The sequence below is a fragment of the Castor canadensis genome, chromosome 3 (genome assembly GCF_047511655.1).
Source record: "Castor canadensis chromosome 3, mCasCan1.hap1v2, whole genome shotgun sequence".
Classification (NCBI taxonomy): Eukaryota; Metazoa; Chordata; class Mammalia; order Rodentia; family Castoridae; genus Castor; species Castor canadensis.
In genome coordinates this window covers 46,035,205-46,057,251 of record NC_133388.1, presented here as the reverse complement: position 1 = coordinate 46,057,251, position 22,047 = coordinate 46,035,205, and the positions used below count along the sequence as shown (strand labels likewise).

General features: G+C 40.1%; 1 protein-coding gene across 6 annotated transcripts in view; it reads left to right on the top strand.

Annotated features, from left to right (window-relative positions):
• Daam1 (dishevelled associated activator of morphogenesis 1) overlaps nt 1–22,047 on the top strand; it is a 162,323-nt gene that overhangs the window by 50,745 nt on the left and 89,531 nt on the right. For all 6 annotated transcript variants that reach the window (XM_074067875.1, XM_074067876.1, XM_020178957.2 and 3 more), the window contains exon 2: nt 10,827–11,046. In XM_074067875.1, coding sequence (XP_073923976.1) covers nt 10,864–11,046 — 183 coding nt within the window. In that variant the 5' untranslated portion in view covers nt 10,827–10,863. The remainder of the gene's footprint in view (nt 1–10,826; nt 11,047–22,047) is intronic.

Genomic DNA, 22,047 nt, shown 5'->3' with positions numbered 1-22,047 from the left:
AGTATTCTAGTAGCCATTGTCCACCACAGAAGCCTGTGTGGAAAGAATGATTATATCTTCTTGTAGGTAATAAAATGCCTTGATAAAGTATGGTTAAATTATTTGAGAAGGGGTGAGATTGAGCAGTGTCTGGCTTGGGGGCTGTAAGAACTGGTAGCAGTAATCACTTTTCCAGGGGGTCATGTCCTACTCCCTCACTGGGGAGAGGGACTTACGATCACCATGAGGTTTGTGGTAGGAGTCCTCCACCTTATTTCCTTTAACTCATAGTAGACTTCAAAGATCTGAAAAACAGTTGTTGAAACCAAGTGTGTATCGTATGTATCTGGTCAGCTTTTCTCTCAGGATTTGCCTGAATTATTTCCATTGGGAGGAAGTTAAAAGAATACTTCACAATTGATTTTTTTTTTTAGCAAGCATCTTTGAATATCATGTGCATTTTCTCTATGATGGCACTGAAGGCCATTGTATAGAAGGTTTTAAAACTCAAGTACCTGAAGTGTGGTCATTGCAAGGAGGATATTTTAGGAGGCAGCCATATTCACAGGTATTTTTGAAGACTGAGTTCAGGAAATCATTCCAGCTAGATCTACAGTAGACCAAAGTGTGGATAGTATGGTTGTTTGCCAGTATCTTGCAACATACAGGTGGTCTTTTCCAGTGACTAATAGTCTTACTCTTAGATGCTTTCTGAAAGAGTTGCTAGGTAATTTGGAAAAGTTGGGTTCTCTTATATGTTTGTAAAAGAGCAAAACTTGGCTTCAGAGACAAGAAAGCTTTGATGTGACAAAGCTGGCCATTGGGTTGTAGCCTTTTATGTTTTTGTAACCCTCAACATTTAAATGTCTCTGTATAGTCCTTGAGTGGATCCCTTAGAGGCAGTGAAAATAGGAACCCGAAGAGGGAAAATGGTTTGCATTTCTTTTGGCTTTATTTTAAATTTGTTTGTTGACTTAACTCTCAGACTAGCAACAGGTCATAGCATAGCAACACAACTCTGGTGAGGCTGTGATTTTTTTGGTGGGGAGCCCCAGTGACACTTTTGGGTTTGGCTTTTCTCCCAGATGATTGAGAGATGTCCTGACATCTAGACTCTGGTTTCTGTCACATGAAGAGCACAAACTTCCTCACTAGAGAACCATGGTATATTTGCTTTAGGGATTTATATCCTAAACCCATGGTTAAGATATTGAGTCATGACACACAACAGTTGTTGCCAGTTTTGTCGGGTGAAAATCTGGAGGTGCCCTTGTTTGCTCTTTGCATGAGAAGTTGGGGTAGTGTTTCTGGGAGGAGTCTGTGGCTTGGGCTTTGAGAAAGATTTAATTACGTGCTGGTTGAGGCCTAGTCTGGACTGAGCATGTTTTTGGAGTGCATTTGGGGTCCTTTCTCCCTTATCTAGGGAGGAAGAAGGGAAGGAAGGGGACTCTTTCTGTCCCTGGGCCTACCTTGATGTCTAGCAGACCCAGAAGTCTGAAGTGTTTTCAGGGTACTGGTGGCTTTTTTGGGGTGTTGGGAGTTTGGTTTCCCTGTCAATGGGGGTTAGGGGAGGATGCTCTCATTGTTTTCCTTTTGCATCAGAAAAAGTCACTACTGAGTTGAGAGCACTGACTGCTGGTTGAATTTCCAGAAGCCACTCTAAGTAAAATGCTCTATTAGAACATCCTTCTGGGTCCAAGTATGTGGGAAGGGCTGTCCCTCTACTGGACACACTTACTGAGAAACACCCTTTCCGTTTCCTGATGGAGAGGATGTTGAAACTTGTGGGGAAAACATGATTCTCTTTTACATGTTTCTTCTGCAGTGTTTAGACTGTATCCCATGATTTAAAAAAAGAAAAAAAACTCCGAATACTATTTGGCAGCTGGTGTACTTGGGAAATGAAACCAGACATGAGGAATGTGAGAGCAGAGAGAGATGGCCAGGGAAAAAAGCAAAGCAATTTTTTTCTTTTCACATTTTTCTTGATAGAAGACTTTGGGTTAATATTGTTGTGTGATATTGTAAATTGCATGTCAGGACCCTGTGGAAATTAGTAAAATGGGAAGTCTACTGCAGCTCTAAAAGGAGGAGATATAGCTACTAAAATGGAGGTCCCCAATCTTTCTCCTGGAAGTTGCTCTTATCACATACATTTTACACCCTTTGTCCCTCTTTTTATGCCTGGGACATGGATCCCATTGTCTCAGAAACTGCAGAGACCATTTATGGCACAGAAAGAATGGTTGCATTTTAGTGTTGAGATTTTAACTGGAGAATTCAATGTGAAATACTATCTATCTTGATTAAAATAATAGTAGTGGGAAACAACAAATATGATCCCCACTTTACTTGGTGAGTACTTGCAGAAAGCTAGCAGAACTCACTGTTTTTTGTTCCCTCCCTCCCTCTCCACAGCATATCTATTCTGTTGCTCCCTCTGTAAACCATTCTAGTTAGAGAAAATGTAATTTAGCCAGCGATGAGCTCTCTCAGTGTGGACAGCCATTTTTTAAAAGTGTGACAGAAGACCCTGATGAACCAATTAAAATGGTGCAAATTTGTTTTGTCATCACAACCTTCAAATTTTCCTCATATGTCATTAAATACAGTTTGTGTTTTGCTTTGTGGAAAACAAACAAACTTTATATATCATATGTATTGTGACTTGGCATTATCAAAGGAGAAAATGCTAGCAAGGGTTTTCTTGCAGATTCTAAGCTGCTTTCCCATGGTTTCTTTTTTCCTTTTTTTTTTTTTTTAAATCATCTTAATCATCATCATCTACATTCCCTAAAATTTGGCCTCATGTTTTGACTGTTGCTGCATTGAGAGTCTTGTTTGTTTTGTTAAAGAGCAGTACAAATGACTCTGACTTTGAGCTAGGCCACAGATGGATTGAATTTCTTATTTTTGCTAAGCAAAATGCACCTGCTCCAGAATCTTAAGTAGCTTTTTAATTGTTTCCTTGTGCACAGCATAGCAATAGTCATCTGTAATGCTATAGATGGATTGCATTTTGGATGTCCCAGAGGTGACTTCTTCCTCTGCACCAGTGCCAGAAACTGAGATTAGAAGAGTGTTCTGGTTGAGGTCCCAGCTGTCAGGGTGGAATTAGTCCTTTCCTTTAGGCTGATCTGATTAAATAGGGGCCAAGATGTGGAAACACAGGCCCTTAGTTTCAGGAACTACAGATTCCCTTTTCATCAGACAGAAGGACCCGCTCTTCTGTTCCCCAGTCATCCCCACTAGGCTGAGTCTCTAGCTTGTAACAGTGTGTCTGCCATGTTGAGGAGGCTCAGACAACCATAACTGAGTAAATGAACACTTTCTTGGGCCAAGTGTTCACTGAATGTAAGGAATTGGGGAGATATCTAAAAGATTTCATCAGTGGGTCTGTTTCCAGTGGCGTATACTCAGGAATGAACTGACAAAGCAAGCACCAGCTAGTTTGGTTGGAACCTTCTTGCTTTAGGGAAAATGCATATACCCTGAGGATGAATTTCTCTGTGAAGTACTGACAGCATCAAAAAACTTGGCAAAGTAGCTGAGAAGTACTTGGTGATCCAGTTGGCTTCAAATGTTCTGGTGGTTGTGAAAAACAGTTTCAAAGACAACTGTGGAAAGAACACCAAGTCACATGCCTTGAAATTCAGAGGCGAGGCCATCTGCTCACTTAGGCATTTATGCTTCTGCATTCAACAAGCATTTATTAAAAATATACTGTGTGTCAGAGTCTTCAAAAATGTAGTTCCTGCCATAGTCTAGTGTATTTTAAAAAGATACACTTAGCTATGTATACAGTGTGAGGTATGGCAGTCCCACAAAAATCACATTATTGGACTGGAGTCTTGAAGGTGGTCAGATAAAGAAGGAAAACACATTAGGCCGATGTGCAGGCTCAGAGCTGTGAGTACTCTAAGGTCTGATGATAGCGTGCCCACCCAGGAGTATGGGGTCTGGGCTTCGATCGTGTTCAGGATGTTGGGAGATGAGAGCTGAAAAGTCTAGTAAGCCTGGCACTTCAGTGTATGCACCCTTCCAGTCTGGAGCCCTGGCCTTTCCAGCCTGGTATTACTCACTACCCTGGAGTTCCATCTGTGACTCTTCCTGCTCTAGTCTAACACACACACACTACTCCCTCTGCTTGGAATTCTTTTCTCTGACACATGACTGGGCAGGTCCCATTTTATGCATCAGGTCTCAGCTGAATGTCAGCTGTCAGAAGAGGCCTGGTCACACTGTCTAAAGTAGCTTATAGGTTAAATGGCTAATATGATGGAGTATAGCAGCTTGTTGGTGCCCAAGAGCTCATATGGGCATGCTGACTGGTTTGTGAGCTAAGAATGGTTTTCACATTTCAATGGTTGAAAATAAATTTCAAAAATACTGCTTAGTGACATGAGAAAGTGATATGAAATTCATATTTTAGTGTCTATAGTATAGTTTTTTTTGGCACATTCATATTTACAAGTGTCTGTGACTGTTTTTAGGACAAGTGGCACCAGCAAGTACATATAATAGAGCCCTAATGGCTTACAAAGCCTAGAATATTTACCACCTGGTCTTTTTCAGGACAGGCCTGCCAACCTCTGCACCTGGGAATCAAGGGTTAGGGGGAAGAAGGTATTACAATCATTCAGATGGGAGGTGAGGAGAGGCTGAGCTAACTCCATGGCCCTGAGGTTGGAGTGGGTGGGGACTGGATTCCAGCCCAACTGAGCAAGCAGGTTCCCTGACCTCTGCCAAGCTCTCTGCCCGCTTTCAACCAGTCAGACTTCTCCACATGAGCATCTCCCTTCCCCAGCAAATCAGGTGTCCTTCAAACTTCTCTCTTCCCAATTGCCCTTCCCCCACAAGTCTCCTTTTAAGCCCCATCTATGACACAGGGATAGTGGAAAGAAGTAATAGGAGTGATGTACTTTGGATCGCTGGAGCAGGTAGGAGAGCTGGCCACAACGGCTACTGCCTCTGATTGCTTTTCTTCCAGTTTTCATCTGTATCTGAGCGACAATGCTCTGAGCAGTCGAGTTCCAAATAGGTGCATAAAGAGGTTGCTAGTTGGAAATCTCTGCCTTCATGCCATCATCAATAGTTTAAGAATGCTTTAATCAGGGAGCTTATAATTGCGGTTCTGTGGGGAAGCCAGCATAAAATCTTGGCATTTGGGCTTTACCAAGGCTTTCAAACACAAATCTCCTGTCAAAGACAAAGTGTCGGTCTTTATTAAAATTATTTAACTTAGATTCTTAAATGGAGTAGGCTCTGAAACTTACTACCCATCCTAGAAACTAGCTAACATCTTCATACTCTTTTGTTTATAGAACAGTTGGCATTTTCTTTTTAGTACTTGAAAAATGCTTTGGACTGGTTTTTAGATCTTACTATTATTCCCTCCTCAGTGGCACCAAGATGTAATGTACTTGAGCTTATGTGAAACAATTTGCAAATGCAGAAGTAAAGCTATTGCTCTCTTTATTCATTTTCCAAATACTTTAGCTGTGCTTCTATGTGTGAGGGACTATGTGACACATTTCTTGGGCATTTTCCTTTAAGGAGAGAAGAAAGACCAGACCACAAATTATTATAATACTTCACTGTGCATCATGAGTGTCACAAAATGTTAAAAGGGCTCAGACCTTGTCTAGTTGGATAGGTCAGCAAGATTGCCTGGAAAAAGTGGCTGGAAATGAACTTAAAGGATGAACTTGGACCATAAGACCTTCCGTGAGTTGTTCCTTGCATACTTTAGCCTACTTTATTTTCTTGCTCATCTTCTTGTAGCCTGAACATTGCCTCTCTGTTCCCTTTCCCTTTCCTCCTTTCCTCTCCCCCACACTTAGTCATATAGACCTTGACCTGAACAATTGCTCTTCAGTTTGCTGATCATAGGATATATAGAACACTGGCTTGGCTTCTGAGTAGGATGTGCTTTCTGTCCTAACAACACACATGGGCTATAAACATTAACGGATATATTTTAATGAGCTAAGCCTTGATTCCCATGAGAAGTGTACATCATTGCTGTAACTGCATACCTATGCTGGGTACAAAGACTTGAGATTAAGCAATTTGAGAAACTTTCCTAGCAATTTGATATTGCTGAGATACTTGTATAGTATTTTACAAAAATATGCATTTACAACAGATTAGAGAAAAAACAACTAGTCCTTCACAGTTTGAGAAACTGAGGATTTTTTTTTTTTAAAGCAGTGCTGGAGATCATATCCAGGGTCTTATACATATATCTTGAATATTTTCAATAGAAACATTTTTGCATACTCATTTCCTTCTATAAAATTAGCAAATGATCATGGAAATACTTTTTAAATCACATGTCACTTTATTGTGAATGTAAGATGCTTTCATTATTTGTTTCTTTTAAATAATTTAAAAGAAAATGTACTCCATACTTGTCACAGAGCTAACCGCGCCTCATATTTTGCTGTATTTCTCTTGTTTTTCTTTCCTCATCAAATATGTGAATTTTTTTCTTATAAAAATGGGATACTGTAGGGCAGGCAGGGTGGCTCAGGTGGTAGAGAGCCTGCCTAGCAAGTGTGAGGCCAGTACCACCAAGAAAAAAAAAACAAAAACAGAAATACTGTAAACCTACTTTTAAAAAAATATGTCATCATAATTATTTGTATGTCACCGAATAGTCTCTTACAAAGGGCTTGTTGTTGGTCTATCATCTAGTTGTACTATAATTTTTTACCTTTATTGCTAATTCTTTTTTACTAGCACTTACTTTATGCTCTTATTTACTTACAGTTATAGATAATGCTTTGAATTTTTTTATGGAAACATCTTTGATAGTATCTCTGAGTATTTCTTAAGGACATATTTCCAAAGGTAGAAATACTAGGTCAAATATGTGACTATTTTAAGGCTTTGATAGACTGCCCTTCAGAAATGTTGAAGCAAATTCCAGCTACCACCAGCAGTTGATGGGTCTCACTGCATGAGTACTACCAGGATCAGCACTGTCAGGGTGCGAGGATGCTGAAAAAATAAGGGCAGGAAAGGACTAGGGTTTCACTGGGTGGAAGATGAGAGGGGTACAAGATGTATATGGGTTATGGGTTATGGATAATGGCCTATGGAGTAAAGTGCAAGATATTTCTGAGGATATTTTAATAGAAAAGATGGAAAAACTGAACTGAATTCCAATTTGATGGGGCCCTGCAAGGCAGTTTAATATGGTACGGGGAAGCCATTAGTGGATTTTGAGCAAGAAGATGAATGCCCAGGCTGCTTCTGTGGGAAGACAGGGCTGTGGATAGAATAATCTGCATCATACACTCATTCCTCATACCCTCTGTGTTCCTCTGGTCTCATGCCTTTGCTTACACTGTTCCCTCTGCTCTCCACATTCTACCAGCACTCCACTCAACCACCAGGTACCATCCCAGAGTCGGCCCTTGGTGCTTCCTGCTTGCTTAATAACACTTACAGATAGAGTGTGTTATATCGCTTTTGTTATAATGATATGGTGTACCACTGTCTCTTATCAAAGTGCAAGTTCCTAGTGACACATTTCTGTATTCTTAGGTGTCTGTCATAGTGGCAGGTGCCTACCTACTACCAAATGATAGCATTTGTGTACTGATGCACATTTACCAAGGGAATCCTTGTATGATCTGCACAAGTACACAGGGAGGTGAACTTCACCACAATGGGATATGGGATGAGCCTCTGCTTAGTCTATTTCAGAGCCAACGATGCAAAGCTCCATGATGGAGGCCTTGTTCTCCCTTCCCATCCCAGACTTCCAGTTGCCCCCACCCCCACTTTAAGAGAGCAGAGGACTTGATTCTGGAAGTGTTTGTGAATCATAGTTGCTTATGAGAATTTTTACCTATAACGTTAATTACCAAATCAAGAAATTGGTGATTTGGTGATTATTTAGATTTTAGATTTGGGCTTAGAAAGATGCCATATGTTGTTGAGTTTTAATTTTAAAAGTTAACAAAAACTCTCCAGCGTAAACTACTGTTAAATGTTGACACACTTGCTTCTAGTCTTTCTTCTGGTAAAACTTAAGACCCCCTTGACTTTCATCTTTATGCGCATAGTTTTAAAACTTTTTGAAGTGGAGCCCTTTTAAAATTGATTGTCCCTAAGATGACTGGCTGGGGATGGCCTAAGAAAGTGCTGAGGCCTTAAAGATGAGGACAAAAGAGACATGCACAGATGTGGGCCAGAACAGGCCAGTCACAGACACCTAGTACAAAGGCCCTGAGGCAGGATCCAGCTTGGCCAGTGCAGGAGAAGTGTAGGGACTCATATGAAGAGTGCTGTGTGGTGAGGTGGAAAAGCAGGCAGGGGCCAAATTGTGGAGCTCTGGAGGCCCTGGGACCTTTCCTTGTCTTCCAGGAAGTGCCTGCCTTGGTGCCAGCCCTGTTTATAAGGACACACTGTGGTTTGTCAGAAGTTGTCAACATGGTGATGTTAACTATAATCTCTAAGGATTAGCACCCTGCACTTTGTGATGGCTTTTGCATACTCTTATAATTGCAGTGAGTAGCCACAGGAGGTTTTTATAAAATAAGATTGATACCTAATTTTTGAATACCCAAAGTTGATAAAAGCAGATCTTCTGGAATTGAAGCTAAAGTAAGAAGCACAAGTCAGTACCAACTGAAAATCTCTCACTTGCCCCAGTCTCCCATCAGCATCTACTGAGTGACAGGTGTTTAGGGTCCCTTATGCCTTGGGCCTTTCTAACTGGTGTCTCTGGTCTGAAGATGACAGAATCAGGGATTCCTTGCTTCTCCCTATCCCCATCACAGGCAGAGGTCTTACTTTGTCTCCGTAGCTTCTACCTATTGGGCTTAAATTCCATCTTGGGTTGGCACAACTCTGATCCTGTTTTTATGTAGCAGCCCCTGAAATCAATTCAAGGACATATGTGGGTCTTTGCCTCCCCCTTGGCTCTTGTTTTCCAGAAAGTGCCCTACCCTAGTGTTAACCCTGTTTGTGAGGACATACTGTGGTTAGTTAGTCATTGTCAGCATGGTAGCATTAACTGGTTAGGCTATCAGAGTGCAGCCTGGGAGGTGCTCTGCATTCATTAGCCTCTCCAGCAAGATTGCTACCCATCCATAGCTCTAAAACTGAGAGCAATAATTCCTGGCTCATCAGCCCCTCCCACATTGAATCTGACTCCTTGGTGCTCCTCCCTGAGCTTTCTGCCTTTGTTCAGCCAGTTCCCCTGCCCTGGGTGTATTTCTCTTCCTCTGCTCTCTCCAAGGGCCAATTCTCCTCCTACCTTTTATTTTTTAAATTTTATTTTAACCTCGTCTCTTTTAAAAATTTAAAACCTTAAAAAATTATGCATAAATATGTGCCCACTATTAAAACAATATCATGAAAAGTATTCCCTTTCTTACCTCTTCTCAATCCTATTCCTCTCTTAGAGTTAGGAATTTGCTATCTTTCCAAATCTTTTGGTATGCATTTGTATGTAAATGATTAGGGTTTTTTCCAGATTGTTTTAAAAATACTCACTGGCATCATCTTTGGACATTATTCTTCTTTGGCTTGCTTTTTTACTTGCCAGTATCACTTGGAAAATTTTCCAAGTCCATCACAATATAATTGTACCTTAACAAACAAAAATACTTCTAAATTCATTAAAAACATATTCTTGTTATGAAAATTCAATGGGTTTAACGTGAAAAGAATAGTTCCCCAACCTATTTTTATTTTTGAGGCTACTACTATCTTCTGTATATTCATAAATATATAATAATTCTTTAAAGCATGTAATCCTATAGTAGAGAGTATATGCACTATATAGCAAGCATCTTTAACATTTTACCTTGTCTACACATATGAGGATGCCTTGTTCTTTTTGATGAGTGCATAACATTTTATTGTGTGAATATACTTTAATTTATTTAACTATTTCCCTGTTGAACTCATTTCATCTTTTCTGTTTGAAAATCTTGACCCTTCAGCTCATGTTACATCCCTCTTGTTTTGTCATGAATGGAAACTCCTTAGCATGATAAACATCCTCTTTTCCTTGCACTGAGCAAGGCATTAGGAGCACAAAGTACTTTCCCTTTTCCCTTTCCTTCACTTTGAGTTGTCCCAGTCTAACAGGAAGACATATGCTTAAGAACTCAGAATGGGACTTGTGCTAGAATGGAGATACCTTCCTTAGTATATGCATAGTATTATTAAGGAAGGTGAAGGATAAATTGAAATTAGACTTTAAAGGATGAATGAGATCTCCAAGGGTGCAAGGATGAAACAGTCTTCTAGTAGGAAGTGTATCAAGAACAAAATAATTTGGCAGGAAAAGGAATGTGACGTACAAAGAATGGCTTATAGCTCAATGTGGTCAGAGTACATGTTGGGGTGGGAAGGGAGTGGCTAGCATTGCACTGTGTGCTCAGCAGTTGGTCATAGAAAACATTTGACAAGTGAATAACATATGGGCTTTCTGCCTAGCTGGACTGCAAGCCACTCCAGGCTGTCCTCTTTTTTCCACTGGTTCCACACATTGCCACCAGCATAGGGGATCTTTCTAGAATTTTCAAAAACTTCTTTCATCTCTTGCACTCATTTTTTTTTTTTCCTTTTTGGCAGTTCTGAAGTTTGAACTCAGGGCCTCATGCTTGCTAGGCAGGCACTCTACCATTGGAGCCACTCTTCCTGCCATTTTTTTGTGTTGGGTATTTTCAAGTTAGGGTCTTATAAACTATTTGCCTGGGCTGGCCTTGAACCAAGATCCTCCTGATCTCTGCCTCCCATTTAGCTAGGAATATAGGTGTGAGCCACTGATTCCTCACTATCTATTGCACTCCTAACCATGTTATGTTCTCTTTTCACAGAATTTAGTCATATCAAGAAGTAGTACAGAGTTCAGCCATGGCCCCAAGGAAGAGAGGTGGACGGGGGATTTCATTCATCTTTTGCTGTTTCCGAAATAATGACCATCCAGAAATCACGTATCGACTTCGAAATGATAGCAACTTTGCTCTTCAGACCATGGAGCCAGCATTGCCCATGCCCCCTGTGGAGGAGCTGGACGTCATGTTCAGTGAACTTGTGGTGAGTCCCACATTTCTATGCTGGCATCAGTGGAGAGCCAGGAGGACAAGAGGAGTGGATGTGGGTGGGTTGGTTTGGTTTGCCATGGATGTTTTTCCCTTTCAGTGAAGTGGCCCTCATCTACCCTTTATGTCTGTACCCTCACTGTCTGTCTGCACTGTGTCTGAGAAGGCACAGATGGAAGAGGGTGGCATGACTACATGCAAGTGCTTGACTGGTACATGAGGTGGGTGGATTTAAACCTTAAGGTCTTCAGATACGTGGCCAGTACTACGTCCTACATGCCCTTCCTAATTTTTCCTCATCCCACTCTGAGTCTATACTTGTGTGCATAAGTAATTCTTTCATTGGCTTCACACGTTCTAGGATTCCCCGATGTATAATATTAATGTGTTCTAAAAAATTAGTCATACTTCTCACTAGCCCTTGATCTTTTGGTGGAAGACATTATTACTTAAGTACAGTATCATTATTTAGCCTAATGATAGGATTGGAATAATAACAGTTGTGGGAAAGTTTTTATAGATACTATCATGTTTTTGAGCGTACTATTCTCTAAAGAGGCAATATATTTAGTGTAGGACCCATTCATCAAGAGATGCAAATGAACTCAACTTTGCTTTACAGGCATTGTTTAAAGTGGTGTTTCTTATTTCAGAGGATGTTGTGGCATAGTTTAAAGGGTGCTAGCACAGGATTAGGAACACCTTGGTTTAAATTACTTCTCTAACTTTATCTGTGCAAGTACAGAAAAGACATGTTATTTTTCTGAGCCTATTTTCTGGGAAGTAGAGAAGAAAATATACTCTCCTAGTTTTGAGGTAATATTTAAATGAGAACAATTCACAGAAGGAGTGGCCCAATGCCCATGACTCTTAAATATGCTCAATAAACATTACAGAGTGCTGTGTCCTCCCTTGGTTACTGCTGACGTTTTGTAATGAGTTAGTTCTAATTGGACCACTTAGTTTGTTCAACAGGTACTAGAGAATATTATCATCTTGCATGACTCTTAGGTCAAGATAGTAGACTGTGTCACTGTCCTCCAGGAGTGCTATCAGGATGGACCATGTCATTCCAAGTCCGATAGACAAAAACTCACTTATAAATCAAAAAATGAGGCAATCTGAGAGAGTCTGTGAAGCTGATGTTTGTGTTCTAGTCTCTCAAGTGGAATAATGGACTTATTTTCAACCAGAATTGGTTGGGAAAAAGAAGAGATGACTTGTGGCTGCATGTTTATGCTTTGTGATGTTGGATATTTTCAGTGTTTAAGGAGTCTGTCTTCTCTCCTTTCTCCACTCCATGAGACAGAACTCTATTCTGTATTAACCAGGAGGTTCAGAGTGGAAAGCTAGATCTGACAGTTTTAGTCACAGAAAGGAATCAATCATGAAGAAGGACTAATGCCTCCAAAGGAGTAAGCAGAAACACCTCTGCAGAGATTGTGTGTATGCGTGTTGTGGGCTGTAGGGCAAAGTGATGTGGAATGTGATCAGGGAGGACTTTCTGGAGGAAGCAAGCTGTCAGGGAAGTTGAAGGCCAGAGAAGGGTAGCTGATCATGTCAGTGGCTGACTTTGTCTTCTCAAGCTAGCTTATGCTGTGGCAGCAAAAGCTCAGGGGTTCCAACAGCAAAGGCGCATCTTGTGCTTGTGCTGTATGTCCGCTTTGGGCCAGCAGTTACTATGTTCCTCACCAATCTCTGTCCATGAGGAAGGGCAGACTAGCATACACTAAGCTTATGCTTATAACATGTCAGTGTGCCCACATATTTCATTGTCAGTGCAGGTCACATGGCCACATTTGACATTACAGCTTAAGGAGGTGTCATTTTTTTGTAGGGATTGGCACCACAAGTTACGTGGCTAACCCTGAGGTCATCAAGGTAGGTGGAGGACACATAGTCCTCTCCCAGGGAGGGACAATGAGTCATCTGTCTTAATGGCTGTCAGGAAGGGCAGTAATGGTGCATTTGTAGTCTTGATTTTATTTCCCCCTTGAGGTCCTTTGAAACTGAAAGTCAGCCTAAGGAGAATAGGTGTCGCTGATAGTTGAATACCTCTCTCTGATCCTACTGGTGCCATTGGACAGAGTTAGTACCCCCAAAATGTCCTAAATCCATGGTCCTTACAGTCATATTTTGCCAGCTGCCTGAAATGAGACCAAGGTAGGAGCCTGTGTGGTGGCAGTTCCTTGTGCATCTTGAAGACAGCTCGTTGTTCTGTATTCAGAAGGGAGAAAATTCCACTCTCTGCATTCTTGATGTCTCTATTCTGTGTGAAAATTGCCTACAGCTGTTAGTTGTTAAAAAACCAATGCCAAACCAGAACTTTAAGCCAAAACCATTGGAAAACAAATTATCTTGAGGTTTGTATATGTCCTGGTGAGTGACGATGGATTTTTGTCTACTTTTGACTTCAGGGACTTAGACCACAAATCCTTCCAATTGCTACAGGAGGCCTAGGGCAAGAGAGATGGGCTCAAAGCCACTGGAAGCTTCTGCTCTGAGTTCTCCTGAGCAGTTGCAACACAATTCGGCCTGTGCCCTCCTACAAGAGAGGGAGTGGTGGCCGGGAGTGCCTGGGCTCTGGAGGCAGATAGTGGTTCCAACTGCTAGCTTGGCAAACTAGGGAAGTTTCCCTCAAGGTAGGTTCTGTTTGAATTTGAGCTCATGTCCGTGCATATAAAATGAGAATTATGCCATCGCTCTGATGCAGTTGATGTAAAGATTAAAGAAGTTAACTTTTTATAAAGGGCCAGCACCTAAGGGATCAGTACATGCACATCCCAGTGCTAGCAGGAGGGATGGGAGATGATTTGCATCTGTTAGCAAGCAAATACTGCAGGTTTTTCTTGTCTTAGAAGTTCATCTGCTCATTGTGAGTGAGCCATTGTGGGTCCTGACTTGCCTGCCACTGTCCTCTGCATCTGTTGGAAAGCATCTCTTCAGAGCTGCATATTGTAGGCTAGTTTCCCTTGCCCTGTTTGATGAGTCACTCGTATGACATCTTAAGAAAGTGATACCAAGTGAGTTTCCTTTAGAATTGCTTGCTGCCACCTTATCATCTCATAAATAATGCAGTCCTGGACAGCAGGTCATCCATAGTAATCTTTAAGAGAAGGTGACTGGTGAGGTGTGTCTTGCTCTCTACCTGGCTCCCTGCCAGAGGCAGAGGAATGAGAGTTACCCCAGTCTCAGGATGTGCTGGTTTCTGGAGGTCCTAGGCCCATATCCTGATTATCTTTAGACTAACAGCTTTATGTGAGACGTGATTCATGCACCATGTAATTCACCTGCTTAATGTGTGCGACCCAGTGCTACTAGTGTATCAGCAAAATCAGTTTTAGCACATTTTCATCACTCTGAAAAACAACCCTCATAGCCATCACTCAGTCATCTCCAGCGCCACCATCCTCTGTGAGCTACTAATCTGCTTTCTGTCTCTGAGAATTTGCCCACTTTGAACAGTTCATATAAATGGAATCATATAGCGTATGGTCCTTTGTGCCTGGCTTCTTTCATTTAGCATCATATTTTCAAAGTTCATTCATTGTATAATGTACCTGTACGTCATCTCTTTTTAATGACCAAATAGCATTTTATTTGTGGATATACTACATGTTTTAACCCATTCATCATGTAATCCAGTAATTTGGGATTTTGCCAGTATTTGTCTATTTTGAATAATGTTGCTATAAACAATCAATTACAAGTTTTTGTCTAGAAATTTGTTTTTAGTTCTTGTGGGTATAAACCTAGGAGCGGAATTGCTGGGTTCTAAGGGAAGGCTCTGTTTAACTTTTGAGTTGCTGTCAGACTGCTCCAAAGGAGCTGTTCATTTTAGATTTCCATCAACAATTATGAGGGTTCCAGTTTTTCCATATCTTTGCTGTCATGTGTTCTTAGTCATTCCTTCTCAATCTTTCAACCAGCTACTTTTAAAGATGTTCCATAGAGGACATATAATTTGGGGCTTATAACACACACACACACACACACACACACACACACACACACACACACACATATGACACCTTTTTGCCATGTGTCAGGTAGAAACAAAATCCCATAACAATTTCTAAATTATTTGGGTTATTTACAAATCAAACATTAAGTTGAGTATCCACTAAGTCTCTGTTCCCCATATATTCTATGCCTTTTGATCATTGTTTCTTTTCTCCTGTATTCTCCACCCCTACTTCTTCCTCTTCTCTCTACTTCTTCCTCTTTGCCTTCTGCCTCAGTCAAAGGAAAAAACATGACCAATCTGAGTCTTAGCACTGGTCCCTTAAAATGAGATTCAGCTATATTCTTTTCTTTTCTACGAGCATCTAATGGTCTTAGATTGTCCCAACCCATCTACCCAAAGGGCCCTAGGCATGAAAATGCTATAAATTGTCCTGTTCAAGTAGCTTTCTTGTCCCAACATTAGCAATAGCAGATTTCCTTTGGGATGAACAGACAAATATATTATCCATTGGCTAACTGATTATTCTGATGCGAGTGTGTGTTAAGTGCCTGTCTGTGACAGATACTGAACAGGTAAGACACAGTCCTCAATGACATTTGGAGTCAAAGGTCTAGCAAAGAACCAGGCCACCATATGTGCAGTCTCATCAAATGTGACTGCTACTCAAACAGTACATTTTATTAATGTACTGTTTTTTTCACAAGGAGGGAGTTTTACTAGCATAATATTCCTGGCCTTTCTTCTAACTCCTTACTCTTTGGAATATGCACAGCTCAGTCCTCCCCCTTTCTCTATTTCTCAGCAAGTCCTCCTGAGTTCTGAAAACACATAGCCTGTGATCCTTGTCACTCCATGTTTCTAGGGAACAAGCCCTCTTGAGGAGTTCTGCAGTTGTCCTGCCTTCCCTGTGACTGATGGCTAAGTGTCTAATCCAATACCTGTCTGCAGATGAAAGCTGGAGTCTCTAACACAGCTTTCCTGGGTAGAAGGAGGTGATTTTGATTTTCATTTGCTTGATTCTTTAGCTTACCTCTCAGTTGATTCCAGACATGCTGAGGAAAGAGGGTACTATTCACTGACACCCACCCTACAGTCAACCTAACTTAGTGTGAAGGGTCTTAGAAGACTTCCTGGGGGAAGTGACATTTAATCTGAGACATGAAAATAAAATGGAATTATCTTGGCAAACAGCAGTAAAAAGAATGCTACAGACAGTGAGAACAGCATTTATAAATGAAAGCATGGAAATCTTAGGAAACTGAAAGAAGTGCAGTTTAGATGGAGTATTAAAATAGGAGGCTGGGGGGCTGGATGTGGTGGTACACATCTGTAATCCTAGCTACTCAGGAGTCAGAGATAGGAGAATTCTGGTTTCAGTCCAGCCCAGGGAAATGTTAGTGAGATCCTATCTCAAAAAACAATCCAGTCCTTGTGGTATATAGCTGTAATCCCAGCAACTTGGGAGTCAGAAAGAGGAGGATTGTGGTATGAAGCTGGCCAGGGGAAAAAAATAAGATCCTATCTGAAAAACAAACCAAAGCACAAATGGCTGGGTGTGTGGCTCCAGTGATAGAGAGCTCACCTAGCAAGTACAAGACCCTGAGTTCAAAACCCCAGTACCTTGCTCCGCCACACACACACACACATAAATAAATAAATAAAGGAGGCTGAGAGGGCTGAGTGTTTTGAGAGGTGAGTGTGGAAAAAGTTGGAGGTAGTTGAATTGTGGATTTAAATTTGTATTTCAAATTCTTCCTTGAACCAGAGGAAAGTACCTCTGCTTTCTTACATGTTTTCTCTTAGTGAACAAGACATACCAAAACATTTTGCTACTTGGTTATATTTAGAAAAACAACCAATTCTGTTTGCAGTCTTTGTGAGGTGTTGGCAAGTTTAAGAGTAGTGCCATGGTCCCTGGTTAGATTCTGAACATTTCCTTAAGTTCTGTTGTTGAGGTGAGATGTGACCATGTGACAACTAATGCCTCCTGGCTATTTTAATTTTGACAGAGAAAGCAGAGAGAGGCTTCCTAGGAGCCTCTTCTCCAGCATAAATCCCAAGGGCTAAGGGTTTCTTAGAAATTAGCTCACAGCAACAGTGACAATAGAATTCACATATAGTTTCTGTTCTATCACCCTCAGCTCTTTTGGTCTGAGAAAAGGGCAAAATGTCCAGCTGCTTTTCCTATATAAGAAACCCCGTTTAAAGCAAAATCTGATTATTATTTTTAAAGTACGTTATGGTAAATCTCACCGCTTCTGATATACTTTGTTTATTTAGAATCTGTTTTATGGATTTTTTAGAGGAAAACTTTCACACTTTGAGTTGATTAGCTGGTTGGAAATAATATGCAGTATGATGCAACCCAAGTTTTTCTAACCTGACATGTTACCATTTCCATTCTACTCTTTTCCAGGTAATCTGCCTTCTTTCAAATCTAACTCTTAGCCTTCAATTTTTGGCCAATAGTTGAGTGTTTTGGGTAACATAGAGTGCTGTGTCATCTAGCAAATGTAAAACATTTTAAAGAGATGTGTTTAAGAAATCCATTACTGATCACAAAACCATCATTCATTTATACTATTGAAGATTGTCAAAATCAAAATCGCAATGGAAGGTAGTGATGGTAGAAGATTTGTAGTCTCAAAACATAATCATAAGTGAATATAATTACTGTAAGTCAATTTTATTAAATACAGAGGCCATTCTCAACATTAGTAACTCACATAGAATTTGAGAAATGAAGATAGTAGGAATGAGAGAATTTAGTTGATATGTCAGATGTAGAGGTTCACAGTCATTGTGCCAAATAAATTCACTTGGGAACCTACATCAGTAATCTCTTCATTTTTCAACATATTCTGAAGTCACTTTGGTATGAAAGGAGCTATTGGAATCCAAGTTAGTCTTAAGGATTTACCACTGTGCAAATTGTGTTCCTCTGCTAGCCGTGAGAATTCTTACCACTTTTCTCAGGCAGGCTGTGGACATAATTTCTCTTATTACCAGGGCGATTGTAAGCTCTCTTTATTAATTCTTCCATTACCAGAGTCAATGAAAAGTTCCATCAGGTTTTATCTCTTTATTTTTAAAACTTGCCTTTTATACTAAGAAAATGACTCAGAATAAGAAGTTTCTTACAGGAGCTGTTCAGTTCCCTGTCTCCAGGAAAGAAGAAAAACTTGGATAGCAGGAATACTTAGTTTTAAACTGATAGAAGAAGAAAACTGGTTATAAAGAGTCATGATTTTAATTTATTTTTTCTTAATTAGAGTATAAAAGATTGCTTGGTAATTAAGCAGAGGAAATCAGACTGTATAAAGACTTCAAAGATATATGTAGAATAGTTTCAGAGTACTCTGTTGTCTAGAAGCAAAAAGTCAGAATCTAATGAAGGAATCGATATTATAATTATTCTATTTCCCTGAGATTTGTTTTCATTTGACAAACTGAAAGGTCAAAAGAGAAAATTCTGCCTAACTAAAGGACCCAATTAGTTAACAGTGAAGAAAATAATATTGAATAGATCTTCTCTTGACCATGTGGCAGTTTTGGATAAATCAACTTGATGAGTACATAGAAAAATGCTTAGAACAGTATGAAAATATGCAACACATCATGAACGGAAATGAGAATGTGGATATGGGCTTAAATGTGTGCAGTGCAGAATTCCCGTGCAGTCAAATGTGAACTGCTGCCAGTATACAATTTAAAGGTGACAAAAAATGATCTCAGACCTGAAGCTTGATGAACAAATTACCTTGGCCCTGAGAATAGCTGATGGTTTGTAAGACAGGTGAGTGTGTGTGTGTGTATGTGTGTGTGTGTGTGTGTGTGTGTGTGTTGCTGGGGCTCTAACCAGGTCCTGCATGTGCTAAGCCAGCACTCTGTTACTGAGCTACACCCAGACGCCCTGGCATAAGTGGTTTTGCTTGCCTGTGTCTGTTGTGCTTTTGAGTAGCACATTGCATTCTTCTAGGAATCAAAGTAGGATTAGCAGCAGATTTTCATCCCAGTGCATATTATACATTTCTTTGTAATGGCTGAGGTTCTGTCTTCAGTAAAAAGGTCAAAATGGTTTTCTGAGTTTCCTTCTAGTCTTCTGATCCTCTAAAACTTAACGCAAAATTATTCCTTCTAGTCACCAAGTCCTTTTCTCTAGGGTTTTAAATTTAGATTTTTGACTTCATGTTAGATAATTTGTTGTCAGCTCTTTTATTTCTAAATGCTTCTTTATTCTAAAGGAGATAAAGTAGAGCAGGGTTCATGGAGATAGAGGAAACAAACAAAAAAGTTTCATTTTACGGGAAATACTGCAAAACCACGTCTAAATTAATAATGCTGTTGAAAAAATAGTTTTGAATCTTCTTGGTCCTGATGATTTCCATTAATATGAATTCTAAAGAGACCCCAAGTGGTATATACCTACCTAGGTTTGGCTACTGTTTAAAATCTGATTATTTTATTTAGTCCTTAGGCTCCCAGGTACAAATTACATAAAGTCAATTTAATGTACTAACTTGTCCCCTCTCTTCACATCTCCATATAAGCCAATATAGGTGTCAAAAGGCTGGGAGAATCATTTGATTTCCATACATAGTATGGTTTAGGTAAGCTTTCAAGTGTAGTTTTGAAAATGTGTTTTGGTAATGGCTACAAAGATCTATTGGTTTGCATAAATAACTGTACGTAAGGATATATTTTGATGCTCTGTGAATCATCACAGCACTATCACTTGCCCTTACCAACACATGGCATGCCTTTGGGAGATAAATGCCAATACATGGATGATGTATTTCAGCTCTAAATTGTCTTTGAATATTTTACCTGCTGTGTTTAGAATCCTCCCCACCACAACCCTCCATTTGCAGAATTCCCCTGGAATCTCAAACTGTTTTTTGATGTGTGTTATGGGAGCTCAGCCATTAGCTACATATTTTGGTTACAGTTTTCTGGCTCTTGAATGAAGAACTGGAATTGTTTTGTGTTTGAGGTTCTGGGGCTTGACCTCAGGGCCTACTCCTTGAGCCACTCCACCAGCCCTTTCCCCCCACCCCCCCCCTTTTTGTGAAGGGTTTTTTTTGAAATAGGGTCTTAAGGGAACTATTTGCCCGGGCTGGCTTCAAACTGTGATTCTCCTGATCTCTAGGATTACAGGTGTGAGCCACCTGCACCCAGTTGAATTTTTTTTTTTTAACCTGATCCCTAGAAAAAAGTTGCATTTTTCTCTTGCCTAATTTTAAAAGAATTTATTGGAAACATCCTAAAACTGCTAGCTATTTATTTCATTACACATTGTAATATTGAAGAACTAAATTTAACCAAATAATGAATGCTAACTTTTTAATGGTTCTTGACAAGCTAACCATTCAGCTAGCTCAATGTAGAGTACTCACAGAATTTCCAACCCTAAGTTAGCCTGAATGCTAACTTAGCTTCTACATATGGGTTGTTTCTATGAAATGATACAGAAGGAGTCAGAAAGTCCTTTGCCTTCTTTTCAAAAGTCAGCTTGAGTTTATTCTTCTATGAATAACTCATTCTGTTAAATCCATTATGAATGTGCGCCTTTGCACATTCTGGACAGAGGACAGAATGGTTCAGGTAGTAGTTATAGCTGGCATTTTTACCCCTGGGCTCTCCAGGGCTTGGAAGAGTGCCTGGCCCAGAGTAAGTGCTCAGTAAATATTTGTAGCCTGCAATGCATGAATGGATGGATAAGGAGATCTGAAATATAACCCACAAGGTGCACATGAAGTATCTGAATGAATGCCTGCATATGTGCATGCATTAGTGATTACCAAGTCCTTCAGCAGCTGGGCTTGTGTTGTAACTAATTCTTGAAGTAATGGTGATAGGTTTGGGCTGATCCCTGTGCCCTCCTTGTACCCCATCCATCTGCTGTCATCCTTTTTGCTCATCCTCCTCATTAGGACGTTGGTTACTATGGGAACATCTAGTGACCCGTGGGAAGGGTAATAGATTCAAAGATGTTTGATAATGTTTAAGAAATATTTTCAATTCTGACAAGTCTCTCTACTGTATATTATATGGTAAAGTAAAATACATGGCTTTACTGTGGGAAAAGACTCGTGCTGGATTGTCTTTTGACAATCAAGTCTCTTAAGGGTGTGGGAGGGGCTTGGGCTGGTGAGAGCAGTGCTAATATCCTTCAGAAGCAGGGACTGTGTGGAATTTGGCTTCACAGTTTCCCACAGGGCCGGAGGGTGCTTTACTTGTCTGTCACTTTAGACTGGTTCAGTGTCCCAGAAGACAAAGTCCCTCCAATTCAATTAGGAAAACATTCCTTAGAAATCTTTTAAACTTCGTCAGCTGTAGTTGCACTAGGCTATAGATCCAACCTGGAAACTTGGGAGATGATTTAGAAATTTATATATTTAGAACAGAGTTGTTTATTTTAGATGACTGGCCAGTGATTCAGATCAATTAAAAAATAAAGTCATTCTAATGAGTTTCTAGTTGAATAGCAAAAGCTGAATAAGAAGTCTATAGGTTTTGCTTTGGACTTTGTTTAGCAAAGCATAGTATAACTTACATTGCCTATTATTAAGAGAAAGAAAAGAAATAGTATAAGACACTAAACCATTGGTAGTAAGAAGCTAAAAATTATTTCTATTAGTCAGCCTTTGCTTGTGGGATTTCTTGCTTCTTATTTTTATATATCAAATGAAAACATGTCTGTCAGACACAGAGAATATTACTGTGTAGGTGGTGGTGAGTCATATTGTGGTATTCTGTGTAATGACTAAGAATGTTGGCAGAAATCTTGTAGGCTAGAAACCTTCAAGGTTTGTTCTGTGTGTTCACATCCCTTTTGGAGTTTAAAGCTCTCTGTTGTTTTCCATTTCTGGCCTTTCTGACTGGTTAAGGACAGGTAATAATTCACCGAATATTCCTCAACTTAAACTGACAAAAATCTTATGTGGCATTCTAACTACTGTCATGAAAATATATTGTTCTCAGGGTCATTGTGGTTAGATTTTAAGAGCAGTGTTGGCATTTTGTGAC